Consider the following 26,168-nt stretch of genomic DNA (forward strand, 5'->3'; position numbering starts at 1 on the left):
GTGTTAATTGGCAGACAATTTATGACAATTGTCAAGCTATAGGCCTTGTATCTGGTGTTCTATGGGACCTTTTGTGTATCTTTAAGCAAATGCTTGAGTAGAATGTACTGCACATTAAGTCCATGCAAGTATGTGTTTCTATATTTTTGGTGTTTTCCACAATATGTGTTTCTAGGTGCAAGGAATGTAGTCTGTAACAAACATGCTTCAGAACCTGCATGAATTTACCAAAATCTGTACAAGACATTCCTCCTGTTCCATTATTTTTGGGTTTATTCCTTTATCCCCAAATAATGGGGCCATCACAGTTCTGATGACACAAACAAAGAAAAAAGAGATGGCTCCTTGTTTCATCATGTTAAGGAAACAGTTGGAACATTTATTGTCTTGCGAGCTCACTGCTGAACAATCTCTTGTCTACTATAGAAACATTTAACAAGTATAAGAGATGGGATAGCCCATTGCTCATCTTGTTGATTTATACATATAATGCTCTTGATGAGGCCTACTATGTGTTGGGATCATTTGTGTGTTATCTTTTAATTCTGTACTTCTGTGGAGAAGTCATTTAAGATGATATGCTTGTCAATTTAAATTTGCACCTACTTGGCTAGATCGGGGCATTAACTTAAAGATAATAGTGGAGAGGATAACCTGAATCTACGAGGTATCTTTCGCTTTCCTGGTTTTAGGTTTTGGCTAAGATTGACTAGCATTATCTTACTGACCCGCAGGTGCATTTTCTTTGTAGATATCAACATCATTTTCCATTAAAAGCATTTTATTTACATTTTTTCACGTTTCATCATCTAATATACAAATTTTGCAAGACATGTTGTAATGCAATTTTCACCTTTTTCCACTTCAAATAGTAACAGTTCTGGTTGGACAGGTGTCAAGCATATAAATTTCCTCCTGTGATCACTGTTTATCCCAATTTCTAATAATTTGTTATACAAATGCAAAAAAATTAGTTCAATGGACTAGTAAAAAGCTAATGTTCTAAGTAGCTTCTTGGCAAATTTCATGACATATTGCTAATTCACATGTCCTTTAAAATTTTTGTCAGTTATCTATCAAGTGTCTGCAATTAAAGTCTTAAATGCATATTACAGGTGAATTTTTTCACGCAGCACCAAATATTGACCACTCTCAGGATTTTGTACGGAAAGATATCAAAGAATGGTTAAATTGGCTGCGCACTGATATTGGTTTTGATGGTTGGCGTCTTGATTTTGCCAGGTATTTCTTATCTGAAGTTTCACATATTTTACCTGGAACCCAGAAAATATCACTGGATGTGATTTATTCACCTTCTAGTATAGTTGACTTGGTACCATACTTTTTGCAAAGGACATACCTTAGTGCACTTCTCTACAACAGATGCATCCACTGTAAATGAAATATTTTCTAAAGCTAAAGATTTTCTTAGAATTGCACAAATGTCAAATCCCTTTCATTGCTAATTCTTTTGGGTTCGAAGTCCTTATCTCAAGATTTTCTTTATTAAATACTACTATATATACTCTCGCAAAAGAAAACTGTCTCTAAGCTAGTTCTTATGAAAAAAAAAATCACATTTTTGGCAGAGGTTTTTGGGGTGGCTATGTGAAAGAATACATTGAGGCATCAAATCCTGCTTTTTCTATTGGTGAATATTGGGACAGTTTGGCATACGAAGGTGGAAATTTGTGTTACAATCAAGGTATGGCAACTTACAAAGAGGAAATTGATACAAACTAAGTTTTTCTTTTTGCTACTTGCATCTGGAAGCGTAGGTTTGTGCATTTTGAGGTGCAATAAAGATCACTGGAAAGGTCTGTCCATTCATAATATTGGGAAAAACTCCTGTTTGAATTTTTAATTATATGATAAATACAAGTGTGCAAACTGAATAATATATTGAGTGTGGCATAGCAGATACAAAATGTTGTTCCATGGATGCAATGCCCATGCAGTAAGATATTATTTTCTGGATCAAATCCTGAGCCAGTCTACATTCAATACATGTCTTATGGTACCAGCCTTTTCTTTGTATCTTGATTTTCTTACAAAACTGTCAAGACAACAGAAGAACTCATATCCCACCCAAGGAGACAACACAACCCTCTTGTAATAATTGTCTTTCCCTTTCTAGGGTCATGTTGTTCATCTCTAAGTTGACATCCTATTGCAGCTCTTTGAACAGATCATCTTCATTTGTTGGAGTGATTTCATTTACTCCATCTCAATAATTTTCTGTTATACTCATATAGAAATGCTCTAATTTAGATGCACAAACAAGTGTATCATCTGAAAGAAATTATTTGCAGGCTAACTGTCTCACATCATCCATTTCATCACTTGAGGATGGCCCTAACATAATCACCCTATCCTGAAGGATTAAGGCTTGTTTTTGAAAGCTGATCAAAATGAGGATAGCCTTCTATTTGTCTAGCGACACTTTCAAATTCAGAGGTGGGTTGTGGTGATAAGTGCAGAGAGACAATACAATTTTATCCTTGTTTTTTGAATATCTTTCCATTTTGGCCCTTGAGACATTCTAAAAACATAGGATGATCTCTTCATGTATATGAGAATTTTTTTCATTTGCTCATGCAAAAGGGTCCTTAGTGTCTAAAAAATCAGTCAAATATGGTAGGTTGTGACTTTTCTTCCATTCTTCAGCGTTTGTGACTCTATCATATGCTTCCATCTTCTTAATAGTCAATTGCTCATCTGGGCTCCTTATAATGTCATCATATTCATGACATTACTCATAGTCTAATCTTGCAAAAGATTGTAATGAGCCAATATAGATTCAATAAGATTATATCCTTTAGAGTTGGTCATAGTAAACTCCCCAAAGCAATGTTCTAGGAAAAAGAGTTTCTGTTTTCCATATGAACCAAGATGCACAAAAATTGAGGCAGCCAATAACCTCACAATTTCCAAATAGGAAAATTCTATTGGGAACTGTTTCGGGAAGGATGAAAGGAGCATCTTCAAATCCGTAGATTCAAATATGAGTATATTCCCTTAGGGTATCGATCCCCCTAGTTATGATTCACTATTTGTCTTTCATGATAAGCTTGTAATATGAGGAACCTTTAATTTCTTGTGCAAGTGTGTAATCACATGAATGGCCCAAGAGCTTACCCAACGTCTTCACAAAATACTCCCCAAAATATGTGTTGATTCCCAAAACCACAGATTGGAAATCCAAGAGCCTGCCACTTCTTTGATAGGATTCTGCAATCAGTTCTGGCCAACGAACAAGAATACTTCTCAATTCCCCTGCACTTCAGGCTCTGCTACACCCAGGTGGGTAAACCTTCACCTCAAATGCTGATTGTCTGGTTCAAGGCTTTTGTATAGCGAATTTAAACTTCAGGAGTTCTTCGGTTGGCAAGGTCCTCGAACTCAATTAAAATGAAAACTGGATGTTGGATAATGGTTGGATGTTTTGTATAACATTTGTAAATAATGGATTTGATGCTTGTAGAAGGAATATATATAGATTTTCTGACTTTAATAATAAAAGACTAGTGCCTCTGTTCATTCGGGCAATAGAGTCCACTTCAATGAATTTTCATGTACAACTTTATAAAGTTCTTAAGCACTTATACTGCCAACAATTAAATAATCAAGACACAACAGATCAAATATTTATGCAATTTTAAATTAGTCCAGATTGAGCTTTAACTCCTCTGGTAGGGAGATAAGGTAGATACAAATACGGAAATGATTTAATATTTCACAATAGCTGTAATGATCAAATTCAAAATGCTAAATGACCGTGTCCACTTATCCAATACTTAAATTGTATACAAAATTCTAGAAAATAATTACAAAGGACGATTCGCCTACAGTTTATATCTCCACGCCTTTAATAATAAACAAAGAACATTTATTTTTTTTAATAAAAATAAAATAATAGAATTTATATTACAAAGTCATAATGAGCTCCTTATTCCTCCATACAATAAATAAATATAAAATACTCCTTCAGAGTGTATGAATGTGGATATTGAATCTTGTTCTTCTAATTTTTTATCAATCATTATTTATATCTCTATATTTTAAGGTGTGACTTTTTGAATGAAAAACCATTCCCTTTGAAAAATTAAACTGCACCTTTTCATAAATTTAATCGCTTGTTTTGATATCGTCTTGTATTTTTTTAATACTATTTCTTTTGATGACATTAGATTTCCAAGGAAACTTATTGTGCTAGTTTCTCCGTGTATTATCAATACTTTGTTTCTTCCAAGCCTACATGATGGATGATGGTCAGAGCCTTCCTTTCATGACAGTATGCTAATAGAGCCTTCCTTCATTAATGTCATCACTAAAGGTATATGATGTGGCATGTACTGAGGAAATCTCATGTATCCACAACATGCAAACCCAGGAAGACTGTCGTCTATTTCATTGATGATAAACCTTTTCCGTGTAATGTTTTAATGCTTGATATTGTCGAATCAATGTCTCTATCCGCAAAGTCATTGACATTGGCTTGGAACCCCCGATGGCTTCTCCATGTAAGCATCTCGTGTTTATGTATTTTCCTAAACCACCACCTTTTAAGTTGGTATCTCCTGGCTATATGTTGAACATCCCATACATGAGCAGAGTCATTTTTAAGTTGCTTCTCGCACAATGCCATGCTATTCAAGGCCACCGCTCAGCCATGATATTTGCATATACTCACAGCAACAGGTTTCCGCCCAAAACCTTGGGTATTATCAGGTTTTTGTGTTTGCCGTCTCATCCTCATGTGTATTGGTTTATATAAGTTTGTCTTCAATGTGCTGTCAGGATGCCCATTGCTCTGTATCCGTTTACTCATGTTGTTGTTACGATTATAAAATGGCTTCTAGTTCTTTGACTTCATCCATATATGCAAGGCATGTAGACCAATGTCCATTTGGAGCAAATGATTCCCATCAATATATGCATCGCTCATTATTCTGAACTACATCCATACGTGATGGTTAATAAAAGTCTCTTAGGTAAATATCTTGTATTTTCATTAATCCCATGATACTTCTCATGAATTTGGAGCTTGACTTGAATCTATGTTCTATATCTTTTTCATGCCCTGCGTCCTTATTCTGAATTATAAGACTCATTCTCTTTGATTGTTGTCATCACTCATGTGGATTTGTGTTATGGGTACTAGAATATCCATTATCGAGGATGGGAGATGAATCAGAGATCATGTCAAAATACTAAGCTCTTTAGGAAAATCATTTCCAGCATTTAGGAATCCTATTTTTGCCACAACATCCCACACATCCATAACAACTGCAACTGACATCCTCAAGATGGTTGGGAACTTGGGACGAGTCTGTAAGAGAGTATCATACATGTCATAAGACTTGTATTTGTGCTTACTGTTATAGAGCCTGAGACATTTTCAACAGATTTATTTTGTTCTTTAGTTGTAATATTTTCCCTTAATTTGATGAGAATACTTCTCTTGGTTGCATTAATCATCCTGTTGCAGGTCTTCCATTTTGCTTTCCCTCAATAACTCCAACTTTAGCATCACTGTATAATATCAGTTTGGATATGTGTGTCTCTCAACTCCTATCAATAAACAAAACACTCTTCTTGGACTTGCTTTATAAGAACATATTATATCTTCTCATTGTGAAGGATGCATAATGAAAAATCTTTTAGATCATTAGTATTAATTTGCAACATGTTTGCTCAAATGGAGGCGACAGAATTTTGAGCTACATCAACATGGATGTAGAACATGGGTATCTATTGTCCCATAGAATTGTCCAGTTTTGTACTGGTTTCTAAGTTCCATGTTTACTATATTCCATAACCCTCAATTCCTTTGCCCACAAATCCATCTCCTGACTCACATGTAAAAATATGTGCAGAAGCAAAGAATAATGTTCAAAATAAATATTATTTGGGATTGTTTTTTATCATCTCCAAACTATTAATTTTGTCTGCAACATATAAAGTATAATCAAAAGGACACGTGTTATTTGTGTGAATATCTAATGTTAACATGATTGGTACAATTTCCAGAAGAGGATTAGCATCAATACCCAAGACTCTATTTCTGCTTCCTCGATTTCACTTATCTCTCATTATCTCCTAGTTCCTATTTGTGGTTGGTCGTAGAGACTTATCAAGGAGGATTGGTATGTTGTCCATGTGAGAGACTTTGATGCTTTGCTCAATTTCACATATCTCTCATTATCTCTGTTGGATGGATATCTTGCAACTGGCAATTTATGCAAGTTAAGTCGCAAAATAGGTAGACTAGCACAACGTGTGAGGCAAAGTCTCTCCTATCTTTAAGGGAAGGCTCCCACTTCTCACCATTCCTTAGATCAACTCAAGGTAAGAAAGAAGTGAAGAGATTTGTTATACGGTGTTACCAATATTCTTTCCTCTTTATTTCAGGAAAGAATCCACTCACTTGCGGAGCGGGTAATGGGCAAGTTGAATCTCTTACACCACACTTCTATCGAAAAGATGGAAATAGTGATACCTAACCAAAAACCAATTCAGAGGCTGATTGAGAGTGTACCGGCTTAAACCTTTGTCTAGTTTTATCTTCTATGCGAAAAATCTCTACCATTGGGGCGCACAAACTTCCAGAAGTAAATATTTTCAACTATTTGCGTGAATTTGAGACAGTAATATAAGCTACAGTCACAACTTCTAGTCTATATATTACCACAATTGCTCTCAGTCACAACTTTGGCTCCAATTGTTTCTTATATTCACTATATTAAACACACAATAATGACATGAATGAAAGATAATAGAAACAAATCACAATCACAACTTCCAATTTGTTCTATTGCAATTGTTTCTAGTCACAACTTAGAATCCAAATGCTTCTTTCTATTCACGTTTCTTTCAAATTTGCACTACACAATCTTAGTTATGCTTACACAAGTTTGGTAGAGCTCTCTTGCGTATAATAAAAGAATTTTTTCACAATGAGGGGGACACTCCTTATGTAGGAAAAAGGAGTGAGAGAAAGGAGAAAGAGGTGGGAGACCCTCAACCACCTCGACTCAGTCAAACTAGAAAAGAATATGTCATGTCCCCATTTTTTGGTGACAGTTCGATTTAATTAATTTAATTAATCTGGTTGTCCAAAATAATGAATATTTTATAAGGACGACTAATTAATTATTTTAATTAAATAAATAAGTGATATTAAGTTAATTATTTATAAAGTTATCAAATAAATAAATATTAAAAGATAACTTTATATTTAATTAATTTAATAAAGTGACTTGGATTATAAAAATATTTAATAAAGTCACTTAATAGATAAAATAAAAAATGTTCTAGAAGTCTCTGGAGAAGGTGGAGGGAAAAGAATAAATAGGCACCCCGGGGGCTCCATTCGAATCAAGCAGTTGTTTATTTCTCTCTTGTTATCAGATTGTGATTCAATCACATGTGCATTGTGGAACCTAGGGTTTTCGCAATTGTCACAGTTGGCCATTGAGAACGATAACTCTCAATCGGTATGCAATTTTGAGTGTGTGAAATATCATCCGAATTATTGCAGATTGGAGGTGACATTCAGTCATTTCATCAGGGCGATTATTTGTGGCTTAAGACCAATTTGTGGTTCTTGCATCACTATCCTTTGAAGGATTCAATTCAAACAATCAGGTCAAGGGCAGAATTGAGGAGTTTGGTATTGGGGATGAGTTTCAGAAGGAGTTCGATTGCAGATTAAGAAGAGTAAGGGACATCTTCCGCATTCTATATAGATGCCAGCAGTGAGAATCGACCAAGGGCAGGAGAGCGAATTCCAGAATTATTTTTTCCGTCTAGCAGCGTTGCCGTATACCATTGAGGTCATTTTGTGGAGTATGGGAAATTAGATAAAAATTCGCGGGTCACAATCTAGCACTTCCGTATATTGATCAAGCCGAAGTCTGGGCCAGATTTCATTCACCTTGGACAGTCGGTGATCTCCATTTTGGTTAATACCGTGAGCTGTCTAGTGACTAAGGCGATTTTGTCTTCAAGTAAACATATCGCAAAATCTGTCATCAACGTGGGAAAAAGAAGACGGAGGTGACTGGGCGGAATGAAGATGAGGGTTAACGCATGTTCATACACGGGTCTTGCCTAAGATTGCAGTAGCTTGGCTTTCCGACCCGGAATTGATAAGACAACAAATAAGGCACGGGGAGTTTTTCCGTCTCGTGCTTGAGACAGTTGGATAAAGTATCTACCCAGTCTGCGGATGAAGTGTCGACCCAAACTGCTGAGTTATAATCGGGAGGACGGCATTACCTGTTTGTGCGCAAATTTGTGGCTAGACGTACCTGTTTGTGCGTAAATTTGTGGCTAGACGTCTTGCTCCATGTACCCGCAATCTCCATAATAATTAATGCGTGGGGGAGTTGCATTAAAAACTTTCTATTGTAGGTGCTGGACAGGGTCGCTTGGTGCTATGTCAGAAGCCAGTCCATTAGCTCGCCCATCAGCGTATTATTATCCGGGTCTCAAATCTCTCAGTATGTAGTAAGTTAGCAGGCAATCTCAGGTTTAATTTCTTCTACAGTTTAGGTCTATGGTTTGATAATTGGATTATGGTTAAGCATTGTAACATTTGATTGTAATAAGAATTCCTCCCTGAACATTGAAGGTATGATTATATATTGCATTTGATACGTCTATAGTAATTGGTGAATTATTTGAGGAATTACTCTTTTCATGACAAATCTCATAGTGTATCAGTACAAATCTGACTACAAGAATAGAATTTGACATCAATTCATCACTGGTTCTTAACAACCTTGCTTGCTAATTGTTTGACGAAATGTCTAACCACTGAAGTATAAAGATTTTTGGTGTTGGAAGAAGTTATCACCTATTGGGGTTATTTTAGAATATTTATTGGATCACATGACTGAAGGTCGCGTGATCGGATTACATACACATGGATTACATGCAATCTATCTTCTGCAACTACAACAATATGAAGAAAATGTTAGAACTGTTGAATCAATCCTGTAGATTGTCAGCAAAAGCCTTTGTACTTTGTGATGTAATTGTGGATGATTGCTAGATCAAGAGTCTATATTCCGCACCATTGTGTACACTGATGAATTGTGAATTGTCTTTTGAAAAGTCGATGTGATTAAGTTGTGAATTATACTTTGTCAGATTTACACATTCTAGAACTTCCGACACTTTGAGATCCTTTTCAATGTTGCTGAGATGTAAACCTAGAACAACTTTTCCATCAACATCTTCAATTGATTTCCCCCTCTCTCTCTCTCTATTTGATCAAAGTGCTTTGGCGCATTTCCACGAACTCTAGCTCTAGGGAAGCCATTGGAAAAGTGGAGACCAAATGAATGTTGCTTCTTTGGATTCAAAGCATATCTTCTTGACAGGATGCTCTATTCTTTGAGGAAACTCCAACATATCTTGAAGAGTGTGCCACAAGGATGAAAACATCTTCCAATGAGGTTGAATCCTTGAAACTTTGGGATTTGAGTTATAATGATAGATCCATGAGGGGTGGGTGTTCGAAGTATGGATTAGATACTTATTGAACACTTTGAAAGGTTGCACATGTTTAGAACAACTTGTATTTTGGGCAAAAATGACCAATATCGGGTTTAGAATGGTGGACTACATGTGGGAAAAATAGGGCATTTGTTTTGGATGGTCAAGAATGCGAGTTGGAAACATCTAGATGTGCGTAAAATGAGAGTTTTGGCATTTAAAAATGTGAGTTATTATCAAGATTGGGTTTAGAAGATGCAATTACATGTGGTAAAAAACTCATCACTTTTACCTGGTGTAAATATGTAATTGGGTTTGTAGAATGCAATTACATATTTAGAAATATGAAGTTTGGATGTATCTGGATGATGGATTGACATGAAAGATGAAAGCATCGGTATTTACTTGCATTCTTGGGTGAAAATCTGCAACTTTTCTCAAAAAACAAACCAAAACAAACAATAAAACATATACAAAAACTAAAAACAAAAGAAAAATATACCTCTTTCTTTGACTTAAACTTTGACAAACTTCAAAACTTCACTTTGTATGCAATATCATTTTTGAGGTTGAAGAGCTTTTGCATTTGCAACAAAATGAAGGTTTCAAACTTATTAAATAACTTGATGCAAAAAACTAGGGCTGCATTCAAATGGAAAATAAAGAGCTAAACAATGCAGCAAATTAACAAAACAAAAGAAATGCAAGCAAAATTGAATCCTCACACTTACTTGGAGAGCAATGAGCAAAGTTTGGAAGAAGAAGAACTTAGGGTGCACTTGTTCTCTCCAAAATCGGGTTCTCCTAATGTGTTTGCATACAATGATCAAAAGCCTTTGAAAGATTCAAACCTTGGCGTCAAATTGGGTTTATGTAATATCCTCCCCTGATTTGAACTTTGACTTGTAGAAATTTAACTTAAGGAATATTGTCAAACACTTTGTATGCAAACTCGTAAAGCTGATTTCCTCAATAAATTGCTTTCCAATGAGTAGATTTACGAACAACTATGAAGTGATATTAAATGCATAATACACATCATAACATTTTCACAAACACTTGGCACACATTCAACAATATATGAAAAATCTGGAAACTCTTTCAATCTGCTGATAAAGGGTGATTTTTAAATGTAGATGTGCACTTACAGCTGCCTTAAAGGCTGCAACAACTATTCAGACTTGTATTCAACAATTATTATGCAAAGTATCAAAATTTGACAAAAGAAACCTGGAATTAGTTGCCGTAGTATTTTGCAGATGTAGTCGGCAGCCTTCCAAACTTCTAATCAGCCGAAAAAACAAGTAAACTTGATACCAACACTGTTCACGCCGTACTGTAGCAAAATACTGTTCATGCCGACTGTAGCAAAATACTGTTCATGCGGCACTATAGCAATAACTAACTTCAGATCTGCACCTCAAACCCTTGTAAATTTTTTTATGTGAACGCCCCAAATGAAACCCAGTGTGTTTCCTGAAGTGAAAACACCATTGATCCTCCTGACTGTGTCTTCCAACAACGAAGAGAATGCTAGCAAAGAGGGATTCCGTCCTCCAAGCCCGATAATCAGATATCCAGCAACGTAACATTAATCTTCATCCAAGCATACAAAAAAAAGCTCTTCCATTTCTTTTATAGTGTTCTCACAAGAGCTCAATCCTTCGTTTTCTCAATGTGGGATAAAACATAACTCCCTTTATGTACCTTATGTCTCCAATGTGTTATAAAAATAAAGGGAACTCTTTTAATTTAAATATTTCCCACAAACTATAGTCTATGCATTAATAAAGTTAAATATTTAAATTTAACTTTATAAAATGGCTTTATCAATGCATAACAAATCTTATCAATGATAAATAAGTTTTCCTGTCGATTTTAAACAATTACCATCGACATACCACTGTGACTGAATGTCGGGCCATGTCGAAGATGACTTACTATAAATAGTAAGTATGCCCAAAGTTGCCTCAGAACCCCTCAGAAAGACCTGCAACTGAAACTGTCTAGGCTAAATGGCCTCTAAGCCCCTTTAATGTCCTAGTTAGCCTACGGGACTGTGGGGAAATAGGCTAACGGCAACATCATGCTATGAATGCTAGAAAGGGGACATTACAGTCCGCCCTTCCCAAAATTGCTTGTCCTCAAGCAATTTCAGCTCTGGATGCTGCAATATCTGCTCATTTTCCCAAGTAGCATCCTCGACAGGTAGGTTCCTCCATTTCACTAGATACTCCCTGATAGTCCTCCTGCGAAGCACCCTCTCCCTGGAGTCAAGTATGGCCTCGAGAACCAAGATAAGCTTTCCCTCATCATCAAGAGGTGGCAATACTACTGAAGGCACCACATTGTGACCCAATGCCTTCTTAAGGCGTGACACATGGAACACATTATGCACTTTACTGTCTGCAGGCAACTCCAACTCATAAGCTACTTCGCCCACTCTCCTGATTACTTTGAACGGTCCATAGTAGCGTGGTTTCAATTTCTCTGCTCCACTCTTCTTGAGAGAGGACTGTCTATACGGCTGTAACATGAGGTACACCATATCTCCCACCTCAAAAGACCTCTCAACCCTGTGCTGATCAGCATATTGCTTCTGCTGATTTTGTGCTTTTTGCAAATTTTCCTTCAAGGATCGCATAATGTCCTGACACTCCTGCAAAGTATCCTTGGCCTTAGGCACCCTGCTGTCCCCAAATAACAAATCCAAAAAATTAGGAGCATCATACCCGTACAGTGCCATAAAAGGGGACATTTGAATTGACATATGGAAAGAGGTATTATAGCAGTACTCCCCTAGATGTAGCCACTTCACCCAAGCCTTCTGCTCTCCTGCAATGTAGTTTCGAAGGTACCCCTCAACCCATTTATTCACTATCTCTGTCTGCCCATCAGTTTGGGGGTGGTAGCTGGTACTTGGAGTGAGCTCTGTTCCACATAACCTGAACAACTCCTGCCAAAAGTGGCTCATAAATCTGCTGTCTCTGTCACTGACTATGCTCCGTGGTATCCCATGTAGTCTGAATACCTCTCGAAAAAATAGTTCTGCTGTTTGTGCTGCTGAATATGTAGACGAAATTGCAAAGAAATGTGCAAATTTCGTCAATCTGTCTACCACAACAAAGATACAATCCCGACCCTGTGCCTTGGGGAGGCCTGTGATAAAATCCATGGAAATGCTATCCCACTTCTTCTCTGGTATGGGTAGGGGCTGTAGTAAACCACCCGGAAAAGAATGTTCCTGTTTGTTCTGCTAACACACAGGGCATTCCCTAACAAACTAAAGCACCTCTGATTTGAGTCCTTTCCAAGTGAAGCGCTCTCTCACTTGTCGATATGTCTTAAAGAATCCAGGATGTCCTGCCATTGGTGAATTATGAAATGCCCTCAAAATCTTCTGCTTCATAGCAGACCCGGGTACTAAATAAATCCTTTCCTTGTAGATGATTAGATCATTTACGACAGTGTATCGACTATCTTGAATAGCTCCCTCAATAATGCTAGATGCCCAACTATCCTTAGCATATTCTACTAAGATCATCTCTCTCCAATCATCCATGACTATCCCAACAGCAAGCAAATGAGGCCTTCTAGATAAAGCATCTGCAACAATATTTTTCTTCCCTTTGACATAGGCTATGTCGAAATCATAGGCCTGTAATTTACTCACCCATTTCTGTTGCCTGTCATTAAGGTCCTTCTGTCCAAGGAAATGTTTCAAGCTATTATGATCTGTTTTTACTGTGAACCGGCTTCCCACTAAGTACTGCCTAAACTTAGCTAGCGCGTGCATGATTGCTAGCATCTCTTTGTCATAGATGCTGTAGGTTCTCTCCACACCTCGTAATTTTCTACTCTCATATGTGATGGGATGTTTTTCTTGCATGAGAACAGCTCCTATGCCCTCTCAGGAGGCATCACACTGCAGCTCAAAGGGCCTGGTGAAATCTGGAATGGCTAAAACAGGACATGTACTCATCAACTCCTTAAACCTGTCAAAACAATCCTAAGCCCTCTCTGACCACTTGAAACTATCTTTCTGTGTCAAATCTGTAAGTGGTGCTGCTATCTGTGAAAATCCCTTCACAAATCTGCGGTAGAACCCACAAAGCCCGAGAAATCCCTTGAGTTGTGAAGTGTTCCTCGGTGGTGGCCAATCCAGAATGGCCCTGATCTTGTCTGGGTCAACCCGAACACTTCCTGCACTAATAATATGCCCTAGATAGAGCAACTCTGTCATCCCAAACTCACATTTACTCATCTTGGCATATAATGACTCCCTCTCTAGAATACTGAGCACTGTATCAATATGCTTCAAATGTTCCTCCCAAGTACGGCTGTATATCAGTATATCATCAAAAAATATCAACACAAACTTCCTCAACTGATCTCTGAACACTCTATTCATACAGGACTGGAAAGTGGCAGGGGCATTTGTCAACCCAAAGGGCATGACTAAGAACTCAAAATGTCCATAGTGGCATCTAAAAGCTGTCTTCTCCACATCCACCTCTCTAACCCGTATCTGATGGTAGCCGAATCTCAAATCAATCTTGGAGAAGTAGCATGCACCATGCAATTCATCAATAAGCTCATCGATGTGCGGGATAGGGTATTGGTTCTTGATTGTCTTCTTGTTTAGCTCCCTATAATCAATGCACATCCTCATTGTACCATCCTTCTTCTTCACCAATACTACTGAAGAAGCGAAAGGACTTTTGCTTGGCCGTATGTGCCCCATGTCAATCAACTCCTTAATTGCCTTTTCTATTTCATCCTTACATCTCTTCGGATGGCGGTAAGGTGTGATGATAACTGGCTTAGCCCCTTCCTCTAATTCAATAACATGCTCGATTCCCCTATCCGGGGGTCTCCCTGGAGGTATCTCACCAAACACCTTAGTATGTTTGGTTATTATTTTTTGTACATCAGGTGGATACTCTTGTTTATGCTGCTCTGTCATCTCAGGCATTACTCTAAACTCTGCTGCCCACTGCACCTGATCATGTCTAAAGAAACTCTGCATCCGCTTGAGTGACACCACTCAAAGTCTCCCATCTGACAAACCTCTGAGCACTATCTTCTTACCATTTGCCTCAAACCTCATTTCCATTTTCTCAAGGTTAAATGTAAACTCTACCAGAGACTTCATCCAGTTCATCCCAAGCACCATATCTTGATCACCAATGTTGACCACAAAGAAATCTCCTGTCGTGTCATAATCTCCCAAATGAAGCTGCAAGTTGGAGATTTTCTTGGTATATTCAATTTTGAAGCCATCGGCAACGATCACCTTAAATCCCCTATGCTCCTCTGTATGTAGCCCTCTGCGTGTCACAAACTTCTCATCAATGAAGTTATGTGTCGCCCCTGTATCAATGAGTGCCACAACTCTCTGTCCATCCAAGGTTCCCCTAACTCTGAAAGTGACGGCCTCCTGTATACTTGACAACTGAGCTATCGTGCTATCACCGCGTGCTTCCTCCTGTGAAGAACTATCATCATCTCCATCTAATTCGGATGACTGCTCTGAATCTCCATCTACTGACTCTTCGGCTGAAAAGTACTCCATCTGCTTAGCTTTTGCTTTCAATGGACACTTATGTGACAAATCCCAAGGCTCCCTGCAATGAAAACAAAGCTTCTTCTTCCTGAGATCATTAAGTGTATCATTGTCCAACCTCTTACTTTCCTCCTTAGCCGGCTGAACCTCTTTATGAAAAGGTTTCCTGTCCTTATCTTTCCTTGAAGGGAAACTCTTTGCCTGGAATTTATTTTTTGAAGATGAAGAGGAATCCATGTCACGAGCTTTCTTAATGGCTTCCTGCAAAGTGGGAGGGTTGAGAGCTTTAATCCACCCTCTCAACGGATCAGCTAACCCATCCATAAATAGAACTAGTATTCTCCGTTCAGATACATCTGTTACTAACACTGCAAGTTTCTGAAACTCTGAAATGTATGTTTCCAGTGATCCCCACTGTTTAAGCTGAGCTAACTCCTTGAAATGGAGTTCTGGATCCTTCCTTTCAAAACGTTCAATCAGCCTCTCTGTAAACTCCACATATGAGGTAATGTGTGCATGTCCCATAGTGACCATACCATGATGCCACCACTCGTGTGCTAACCCATCCAGATGAATTGCTGCGTACTTAATAGCTTCTTCCTCGGGCATAGGGTTCAATTGAAAGTATGTGTCAAGCTTTTGAACCCAAGCTCTTGCTGTAGACTTTCCTGAGCCATCATAATATGGTAACTCAAGTCTCCCTACTTTCTTCCGTAGCTCATAGCTCTGGTTCCTGTCATGTCCACGTGGCATATGTTTCATCCGCACATCCATATACTCCCTAAAAGTAATTGCAGCAGTAAAATCTGGTCCTCCGGCTTCCCAATCTCTCCTCAACTTGTCCTGTATATCAGTAATTTGGGGCTCTGGTATGAGCTGCTCTGGAGCTCTAGGAGGAAATGTAGGAATCATGGGCCTTGAACTCACTGTCCTAGCTCGCTGGGGTGCATGACCGAAATTGTTCCCAACTTGTTCATCTCCATTATGTGTCCCATCCTGACCATTTCCATTCTGATTGTTACCAGTCTGATTATTTCCTCCACCCATGTTAGCATTCAACCCCATTTGACGAGCCATCATCTGCATCATAAGATCCAATCTCTGATTCTGTTCCTGTGCCCTTTGTTCTGCTACTCGCTGACCCTGTACCAAGGTCTCTAATAACTGTAAGAATCTTTCCTCTCCAGGCTCTGGACCGGCATTCCTGCCTCCACCTAATCTTGTATTCCTGTCATCTCGGTCACCCATATTGCTGTCTTGATCAAAGAATACCTCCGCTGTGTCTGTATGATTGGATTCTATACCCCCCTGTACGGATGAACTAGACTGTTTGCTTTGCAGGTCTGAACTCCTATTTTGTCTTGCTTTGGTATTGCGGAAATTATAAGGCCCCTGTCGCATGCTCAAACATAAATGCTCTGATTTTAGTGTTTTGACATTTCATCAAACACTTTCCCCTCTATCCGCCAGTTCCAAATTTCCTATAAGACCTCCACAGGATGGCAGGACTTATAGCTCTGATACCACTGTAATATCCTCCCCTGATTTGAACTTTGACTTGTAGAAATTTAACTTAAGGAATATTGTCAAACACTTTGTATGCAAACTCGTAAAGCTGATTTCCTCAATAAATTGCTTTCCAATGAGTAGATTTACGAACAACTATGAAGTGATATTAAATGCATAATACACATCATAACATTTTCAGAAACACTTGGCACACATTCAACAATATATGAAAAATCTGGAAACTCTTTCAATCTGCTGATAAAGGGTGATTTTTAAATGTAGATGTGCACTTACAGCTGCCTTAAAGGCTGCAACAACTATTCAGACTTGTATTCAACAATTATTATGCAAAGTATCAAAATTTGACAGAAGAAACCTGGAATTAGTTGCCGTAGTATTTTGCAGATGTAGTCGGCAGCCTTCCAAACTTCTAATCAGCCGAAAAAACAAGTAAACTTGATACCAACACTGTTCACGCCGTACTGTAGCAAAATACTATTCATGTCGATTGTAGCAAAATACTGTTCATGCGGCACTATAGCAATAACTAACTTCAGATCTGCACCTCAAACCCTTGTAAATTTCTTTATGCGAACGCCCCAAATGAAACCCAGTGTGTTTCCTGAAGTGAAAACACCATTGACCCTCCTAACTGTGTCTTCCAACAGTGAAGAGAATGCTAGCAAAGAGGGATTCCGTCCTTCAAGCCTGATAATCAGATATCCAACAACGTAACATTAATCTTCATCCAAGCATACAAAAAAAAGCTCTTCCATTTCTTTTATAATGTTCTCACAAGAGCTCAATCCTTCGTTTTCTCAATGTGGGATAAAACATAACTCCCTTTATGTACCTTATGTCTCCAATGTGTTATAAAAATAAAGGGAACTCTTTTAATTTAAATATTTCCCACAAACTATAGTCTATGCATTAATAAAGTTAAATATTTAAATTTAACTTTATAAAATGGCTTTATCAATGCATAACAAATCTTATCAATGATAAATAAGTTTTCCTGTCGATTTTAAACAATTACCATCGACATACCACTGTGACTGAATGTCCGGCCATGTCGAAGATGACTTACTATAAATAGTAAGTATGCCCAAAGTTGCCTCAGAACCCCTCAGAAAGACCTGCAACTGAAACTGTCTAGGCTAAATGGCCTCTAAGCCCCTTTAATGTCCTAGTTAGCCTACGGGACTGTGGGGAAATAGGCTAACGGCAACATCATGCTATGAATGCTAGAAAGGAGACATTACAATTTAGAAGATGCAAATACATGTGCGAGATGTTGCCAGTGAACTTGTAAATGCAATCCTAAGTGCAGATCACACTTGTTGAAGGATTTCAATGTTTGAAAAAAGTCTCTTTTTGGAAAATTGAGGTCTCCAACCTGCATTGCATGTGAATGTGGTTGATGCAAATGCTTCAAGAATCCCTTTTCTTCCAATGTTTATATGCAAAATTGGGTTTAGAATGCTCTATTACATGTTTGTTTTGCCTTGGAATGCCCAAAATTGGGTTTATAATACCCAAACTATGTTTTAAATGGGCAAGATAAATGCATATAACCAAAATCAGGTTCTCAAAGGTCAAATGCTTGTCACATTTTGATGCAAACACATCCCTTCAAGTTAAGTCGGGTTGGTGAGAGGCTTTTGTATGTTTAAAATGGTCTATAAGTCCAAGCATTTTTCCTCAAGGAGCAAAATCAGGTTCTTGAGAAGCTTTTGCATGTCACTTGTTTGGAGTTCAGAGCAAAAACGGGTTCTCCCAGCCCAAATGCATGTGTAAAATGGAGATGCAAATGCATGTCTTTGACTTGGAAGTCAAAATTGGGTCTCTGCATGTCATTGCATATGATGTTTTTAGATGCAAAGGCAAAATCAAGTTTAGAAACCTCAAATGCAAGTTTAAAATGTGCAAGGCAAATGCATATAACTCATCTAAAACCAAAATTGGGGTTAGAAGAGCCCATTACATGTCACATTTTTATGCCTTGCATTTACATGTTATGTACTTACATGCATTTTGACCAAAAACTCCACCTCCAAGCGAAAATCAAGTTCTCTAGATGTGATTGCATGTTTTAAATATGCAATGCATTTACATATGCAAGACAAAATTGGCTTCTCTAGATGCATTTATATATAACTCATTTAAAAAAAGAACATGTAATAAAGTTGCATCACTTAAGTTTCCTATTTAGCATATGTCTAATTGATTTATTGAGCAAATATCACTTAAAGGGGTCAAATATCATATTTACACTCATATTTTACATATTATGTGCAAATATGTTCAAAAAGTATCATTTTACTTAAAAAAATAAAACATTAAAGTAAATCTCAACATTAAATTATAACATAACGTGCACTATAATGACTTAAATCACTTAAAGTGATAAATCTAAAGTGATAAAGTAACTTAAAAACATAACATAAAGTCATTTTAAGTTACATTTTTCAAAAAGTGCAACTCAGCAGTAGAATATAAGGTCAATATTCAAAATATGCAATTGAATTTGGAGAGCCCACTTTTTGAGCACTTAAACCTTGATATCTTTTGACTGAAAACTATGATTAAGTCCCAAGATATCTCAAATCGGAGGGAAAACCGAAAGCAAGAGATTGAAGGAAACAAGAGGACTAAAACAATCTAAACAAACACTAAAAAATGTAAAAGGGACTTTGAAGGGCCTCAAAATGTAAGTATAGTCTGTAAAAAGCCCAAGTGGCTATATCTACTTAACAACAACTTCTTCCCACTAATTTATGAGTTTGACATTTCATCAAACACTTGGCATGAAAGCTATTATATTGAATAGGAACAGTTAAGATATGACATTACATCGAAGTTTATGGCATTACAATTAAATACTCATTATTGCTTGCAAACTCTAGGATAATACTGATATGAATTTAGCCAAGAAATTTGACTAAATATAAATTCCTTTAACAATTCCACAGTTTGATATAAATGATCACCTACAGCAGTACCTGGAAAGATAACACAAGTATGATGGAGCCCTTAAATGGATAACAACTCTCAGAAGTTGAATATAACTTGCTGCCAATGAATGTAATCATGGAACATAGACACTTCCAGGTCAAAACAAGCCTCTTTGCTCCCTAACTCTGCCCTCTAAATCAATGTCGTTGGCCTCTAGATAGCCCACAGCTCTCGGTAAATACCAACCATGGTTTATATAATGGTTGCGATTTGGTTATGATTTTCAGAACTCATGCCAGTTGACTTGTACAACTGATCTCTTGGTACAGGCCTGAAACGAAATGTTTGATAAACTGGATCAAGCCTGGTGATGTGATTTAGCTTCCCTCTGCTCCACATTAATGGCCAAAGGCCCTAACAGCAAATCACAGATGTTCTGTACTGAAACCCGATCTGCCCTTCAATTCATTACAAACTGCAGGTCTTTCCTTCTTGCTGAATGTTATACTGGAACTGCACACATGGGTAATAGATAGCTTTCCACACTGCTGACAGATAATGCAGACCCTGCTAAGAATTGCCGCCCAGCTCTGCAAGGAGTGTATATTAATTTGGACCTAACTAAAACCCGAAGCTGATGACAGGTAACTCTATGTGGATGTCGTTACCAACACCCAATCTGCTATGCAATTTTCCACAGGAAGCGATCACAGTATCCTTAGGAGTAGTCGGCCAGCTCTAAGTTGATTGCAGAATGCAATGTGAATGCCCAACCTCAACTGTTGGAAATTACGGCAGCTCCCCTAATCAAATTCGATCAATTTCCCAAACCAGCTTCCTCAATAAATTTAATTCTCCAAGCTACAGTGTAAACAATAGGAGAATATGCAAACGTTACACCTCAGCAACGAATTGCAGTCAACCTTCAAGTTAAACTTCAGAATGATAATACCAATCTCCCAGACATAGACAATCACAGATAGGAGATTAACCAATGAAATCGCTATACATCAGCAGTGACTCCAGACAATCCTCAGAAACCCTTATACTTCAGCAAGGGCATATAGTTAAGAACCCAGGAAAAGCCACAAAGGCACAATAAGAAAATATGTAATCAAGCGCGTCTTTCCCAATGAGATGAGCTCAATTTTATAATGCCTTTGTTGACAAAAGTTTCCAAAAGAACTCAACTTCTGAAATTGTGAAAGTTTCCCAAAGAACTCAACTCTTGAAACTTTCCAACTTAACTCTTTTGGCAAGATTCCAATGATAACTCAATCTTCAGCTGAAATTATAAAGTTAAATTATAATTTTATAAATAGCCATTTAATTATTTAATAATAATTTGGCTGCTAAAAAGATAATAACTCCCAAATACTCATTATTTAAATATGTCGTCTAAAATAGGAGTCATACCTATTATTTCTTCATGTGACCAAATGCACTTTCCAAAAATAGAAAGGGTCCATCTCAATCAACACCAACTTATCACAAATAGTAAGTACACAAAACTAAGCCCAAACGAAGTCTGATCTGAGCCAAACAAAGACCAACTTGTAGCTTACTGAGATGTGGAGAAGATAAGACCCTCCTAAGCCAAACCACTGCCACAAAAGACCCTCTATCTACAATAATTAGCCTACTAGGATCACAATAATAGGCTAATCCTTGAAACTTTGATGTCCACAAAATGGGGACATTACATAGTCTAACAAACTGAAAAAACTGGAAAAGACTTGATGAGAGCCTTCAGTAAAAGGATTCATTAAATGAATTGGCAACAATTGTTTGATCAATTTTTGCCAACCAAATAGTGGATTATCTCAGAGAAACACAAAGCTCTATTGGAAAAGTTTCATATTGATACCTTGATTTTGTCATCACAAAATGGAGGACAACAATCTCCTAGTTCCTATTGGTGGCTGATCTAGAGAGTTATTGATATCATGTTGATTTATGCCTTGGTTAGTAGTTGACCTACCACAGGAAACTTTTCTCGAATTAGTTTTCTTTTTATTGTGACCTATTACTTTGTTGTACTCTTTGTGTAGTTTGGGTGAGTTTGATATCTCTTCAGTAAATATATTTTTTATTGATAACACTATAAAGTGTCTTGTTGGTTGATGACTATATTTTTATGTGACTTTGTTTTTCATGAGACACCCTTTGGCTATCTTCAGTTATTCGCTGTCTCTCCAATAAAACTATTTTGTCAATGAGAGTTTTTTGTTTTCTCCCCGATTATACTATTTGTCATAACCTTTGTTCTTCAAAGGGATATATGGTAGTCCTCCATGATAATTCATTTGGACTATCAGCCATCATTGTAACTTTTTAATTTCCCCTCAATCACTTAGAAGTTATTTTATAAGGTCCATCATATTTTTGATGAGATGTGCGTTCTCGGTGAGATGTCTTTCACCTTTGTTAGGTGTTCAATGTCATGTCGATGCTAGTATGTTCACTTATATTTTGAAGAGGCTCTCCATATGTTTCCTCATTTTTTATTATTGGTGTGATGTCATTTTTGGTGACACCCCTTTTGCATTTTATCGGCCTTTTGGTGTTTCATCGATACAACCTCCATTTCTATGTGATCAGGAAGATGATCCAAAGGTGGTGGTGAAAAAGCTGCCAATGTTATAAAATGGAAAATTTTTCATATTTTTGGTTTGTAGAGACATGGTGATGTCTACTCAGTATATTGAAATGGATAATTTTGAATTCAATTTTCTTGCCATATCTGAGATATTTTATTTTTGTGCACTTTCAAGGATTTCTCACTATCTCAAATGCTTGACATAAGAAATATATTGAATTGTAAACTGAGAAAAAGATATTTGGGGAAGTACTAGCATGTAGGGTCAAGGATCTATATAAACACTAGGGGGAAAATTATAAGATTTATATGGACAGTCATGGAAAATTATAAGATTTGTATGAACAATAGTGGTAAAAATTGTAGGATATGAGAAGCAATGTGAGAAAACACTCTCATTTTATGAGGTACTAACACACCCTCTAATGCTCTGACATCATACTCCTTAGAGAAAAGATTCAAGTCCACTTGAATAGAGGTATGCAATTGTCATCCCAAGCATGAGTTCTTCATTTGTGTTTTCTCTTTGAATGTTTTCCCTTGAATGGTGTTTGCATTTGTATGACCACCTTTGTTTCCATTAGGCGAGTTCTTCATTTTGTCCATTGCTATCTTTGTTAGGAAGTTGGTGCCTCTGCCCCCTCTAGGTGAAGGTATCGTTCAACATATACCGATGGATTTTTGACATGTTCTTAACCACCTCCTGTGGATCCTTGTCTCTGGCTGTTGTGACATTCATTGACAACTTGAGCTTTTGGTGTAATGACAACGGTGGTTCCAACAATCTTCATCCCTTTTCCTTCTTGAAGTTCATTCCTTATCACCATATTTGCTTCATATGAGATTTTCTTCATCTATAATTTTGTTGTCTTCATTGCTTTGTCATCCTCCTCTCGGGTTCTTGCATATCTTGATGTGTAATGTGTCATACTTCCCCTCTTTCACTTTTACCTTCTCCATAACTTCATTTTGCTGCCTCTGTATGACCTACTTCATCATTCTTCTTCATGCCATGAGAATGAATCAACTAATGCCTGCTTTCATTGTTCTTGTGAAGCAAACATTTTGCTCCACTTTTGCTTTCAAATTTTTTTTTTTGGATTCTCCTCGTTGATCATCATAACATACCACAAACGAATACTCACACAAATTCTTAGTTTCAAAAAGACAAGATTTGCTTGTCTCTTTGGATGCTTCTAGCATCATCCCTTTCAACATATCTTGCAACTAATCCATTCTTGTTGTCATCATGACAACTCTGGGTCTGATCATCATTGTACCACCTATAGTTTCCTCTTGCACTATCTTCAAGAACTCCTCGCTCATCACACTTGATCCCACTTGATCCCTCTTGGTCTTTGTCTTCATCCTTCAAGGGTATGAGAGTATGGGGGACTCCATCTTTCTCTATCACATAAGTACTCTTCCTACTATCATACTTGGCAGATCTATCATATTGCCATGATCTGCTAAGAAACATATGGCATACATCCATTGGAATTATGTCACATAAGATGTTATCATTGTATCCACCTATTTGAAGCTCAATCAAACACTCCTCATTCACCAACACTTGTTGTCCTGTGTTTAGCCGTAAAACCTTATAAGGTGTAGCACATGAAAACCTCTTTAATTTTATATTTTGAACCATTTCAACAGCATCTAAATCATCTTTACTACCTGAATCAATGAAAAACTTGCAGCAGTTACCTTAACATTTGCATGTGTTATGAATAGAGACTTCTTTTGAGGTGGCTCCTTCTCAATGGGTACTTTGATCAAAGTCCTCCTCATTAACAAAGACTCTCCAACTTCTAGTTCTGCCATTTTTGGTGAAGAATTCACACTTTCAGCATCATCATCAGCATCATCACCTTGTGCAATTTGGCTCCTTTCACTCCTTAAAGAAGTAGATGATTGTTGATGCAGTCAAGGTAGGATATGTCCGATCTTGTAGCCAGAAACACCACAGAAGAAATAACAACAAAAAGCAATAATAACACCAGCCAATAAGGAAAAGGGACTTCAATTGTCATTAAGTTGGCCTGTAAATGCAGATTACAAATTTAGGACATAAACCTTCTTACATTCCAGGCAAATAGGCTCGATCATTTACACTATTCAATGCTAGTTTACCAGGTATCTTCTATTTACAAGCACACTCCTCTTCCTAAAGCAGGGACTACTACTCTACTTATATACAAGATTACCAGCCACAAGTTGGCTTATCCGATCAGCAATCTCGAAGATAAAGGAAATGTATTACAAGCAAATAGGTCAGGACCAAATTCACCAAGAACACCCTTGAATAGATACATCATGTCATGTGAATACACAAGAGCATCGGCCATACATATAACAACATAGAACAATGCACCAATTAGCATCGCATGTCATAAAACTCTATGGCAAGTTGAATCTCGCTAGCTTGTCCATTAGAACAAGAAAGCAAACTAAGGACTGAACTGATCATAAGATAACTTCATCCAGAAACCTCGGAACAAGTTGCAAAGCTAGATAGGATCTTTTTGATGCCTAGACTATGTCATAAGGATATAATATAATGATTAAACTGGGGTGATCACTACCAAAAACAACATAAAATTGTTCTAGTGGAACAATAAATAGAAAAAATAAAAGGAAATCTTTTTTGGGTAATGCAAGATTGGCAATGACCCAAGGATGCTCTTGCATCATTGTTCTTTAGGACATTGCCATGCTTGGTGACCTACAAATTTATTCAATTTGTAACACTTTCCAATGAAGCCACTTGTTTCCCCTCTACTCCCCAATCTTCCCCTGAAATTGGATCTTCTTTCTTCAAAATCTCCTCTTAAATTTACTGCTTGTTCTTTTGAGGTAGTTGATTCATCTTGACTTCTTTGTGATTGTCATATATTAAAAGAGGTCCATCTTCCACTTAATGTCCTTACTCTGCTTCTATTTTGTTTCTCTTGCTTCCTTTGTAGCTTTGTTTCAACCTTCAAGGTTTATTAATAACATTCTTCAACTATTCTTGGACTTGTGAGGCTTACTTCATCTTGTAGGCTATACTTTAGCCCATTTAAATATTACTTGCAACTTTATCATCATCTTCTTTCATGTGGCATTATCTAATGCTCAGTTCAGAAAATCTTTTGCGTATGTCTTCACATCCATATCTTTTTGTTTCATGTTTTGCAACCTTCTATACAACTGAATGGCATAATCACTAGGTAGGAATTTACCCTTCAATTTTGCAACCATTCCATCATAAGATGTGATCTTTTCTTTGCCTTTCTTCTTTCTCTATTGTTGTACATAATCCCACTATAGGGATGCATGTTCTTTTAGTTTTGTTCTTGTCAATTTCACTTGTTGCTCCTCAGGTATCTCCTCATATTCAAAATACTTGTTTGATTTTCCTATCCAATCAAAGATTTGTTTCATTTTTCTTGTGGTGTATTTTCTTGGTATTTTCTTAGTGACCCCACTGTGGGCTCATTAGATAGTGGCACTCCACCACCAGTGGTTCCCAAAGACAGTTCGGGACTCTTGGTCATCCTAGACCTTATCTTTAGGTGTTGGATTTCTTTTCGCTGAGGAAAGACCTCTAGTCTTTTCCTAGTCTTTTCTTTCTAGCTTCATTTGTTGCTTTCTTGTTTTCTCTTTCTCGGATACTATTTGGTGCTCTTGTTGGGGTTGGTTTCCTTGTTTGTATGTTTCTAGTCCCTTAAACTCTTTTGTTGGTCTCTTGTTGGACATTAATAAATTTATCTTATCTTATCTATCTCCATTCAGACTTCATGAATACACTAGGAGTTCCATCTTCATCTTGGAACCATCAGTTCTCATTGCCTTTAGTGTTCTCTTAAACCTTGTCTCTTCAACATCTCTTTGTTCTTCATGTTTTTTTGGTGGTGTACTTTCTTCATCCACTTCTTCTTCTTGGTCACTCAAATCTTTTGCGACCACTCCTCTTCTTTGGTTGGTTTGGACTATTGTAAGTCTTGCATCAAGGCCTCCCCTCATTGCTCTCAACTCTTGGGCAAG

At 37.3% G+C, this 26,168-nt stretch overlaps 1 protein-coding gene across 1 annotated transcript in view; it reads left to right on the top strand.

Annotated features, from left to right (window-relative positions):
- Positions 1-26,168, top strand: part of LOC149567221 (uncharacterized) — a 170,712-nt gene that overhangs the window by 110,540 nt on the left and 34,004 nt on the right. Inside the window, exons 10-11 of the mRNA XM_089820399.1 lie at positions 1,116-1,242; positions 1,590-1,705. Of these exons, the coding sequence (XP_089676525.1) occupies positions 1,116-1,242; positions 1,590-1,705 (243 nt within the window). The remainder of the gene's footprint in view (positions 1-1,115; positions 1,243-1,589; positions 1,706-26,168) is intronic.

Source organism: Cupressus sempervirens, chromosome 3, assembly GCF_028749045.1.
Source record: "Cupressus sempervirens isolate cs-2001-9-10 chromosome 3, ASM2874904v1, whole genome shotgun sequence".
In the NCBI taxonomy this organism is placed as follows: Eukaryota; Viridiplantae; Streptophyta; class Pinopsida; order Cupressales; family Cupressaceae; genus Cupressus; species Cupressus sempervirens.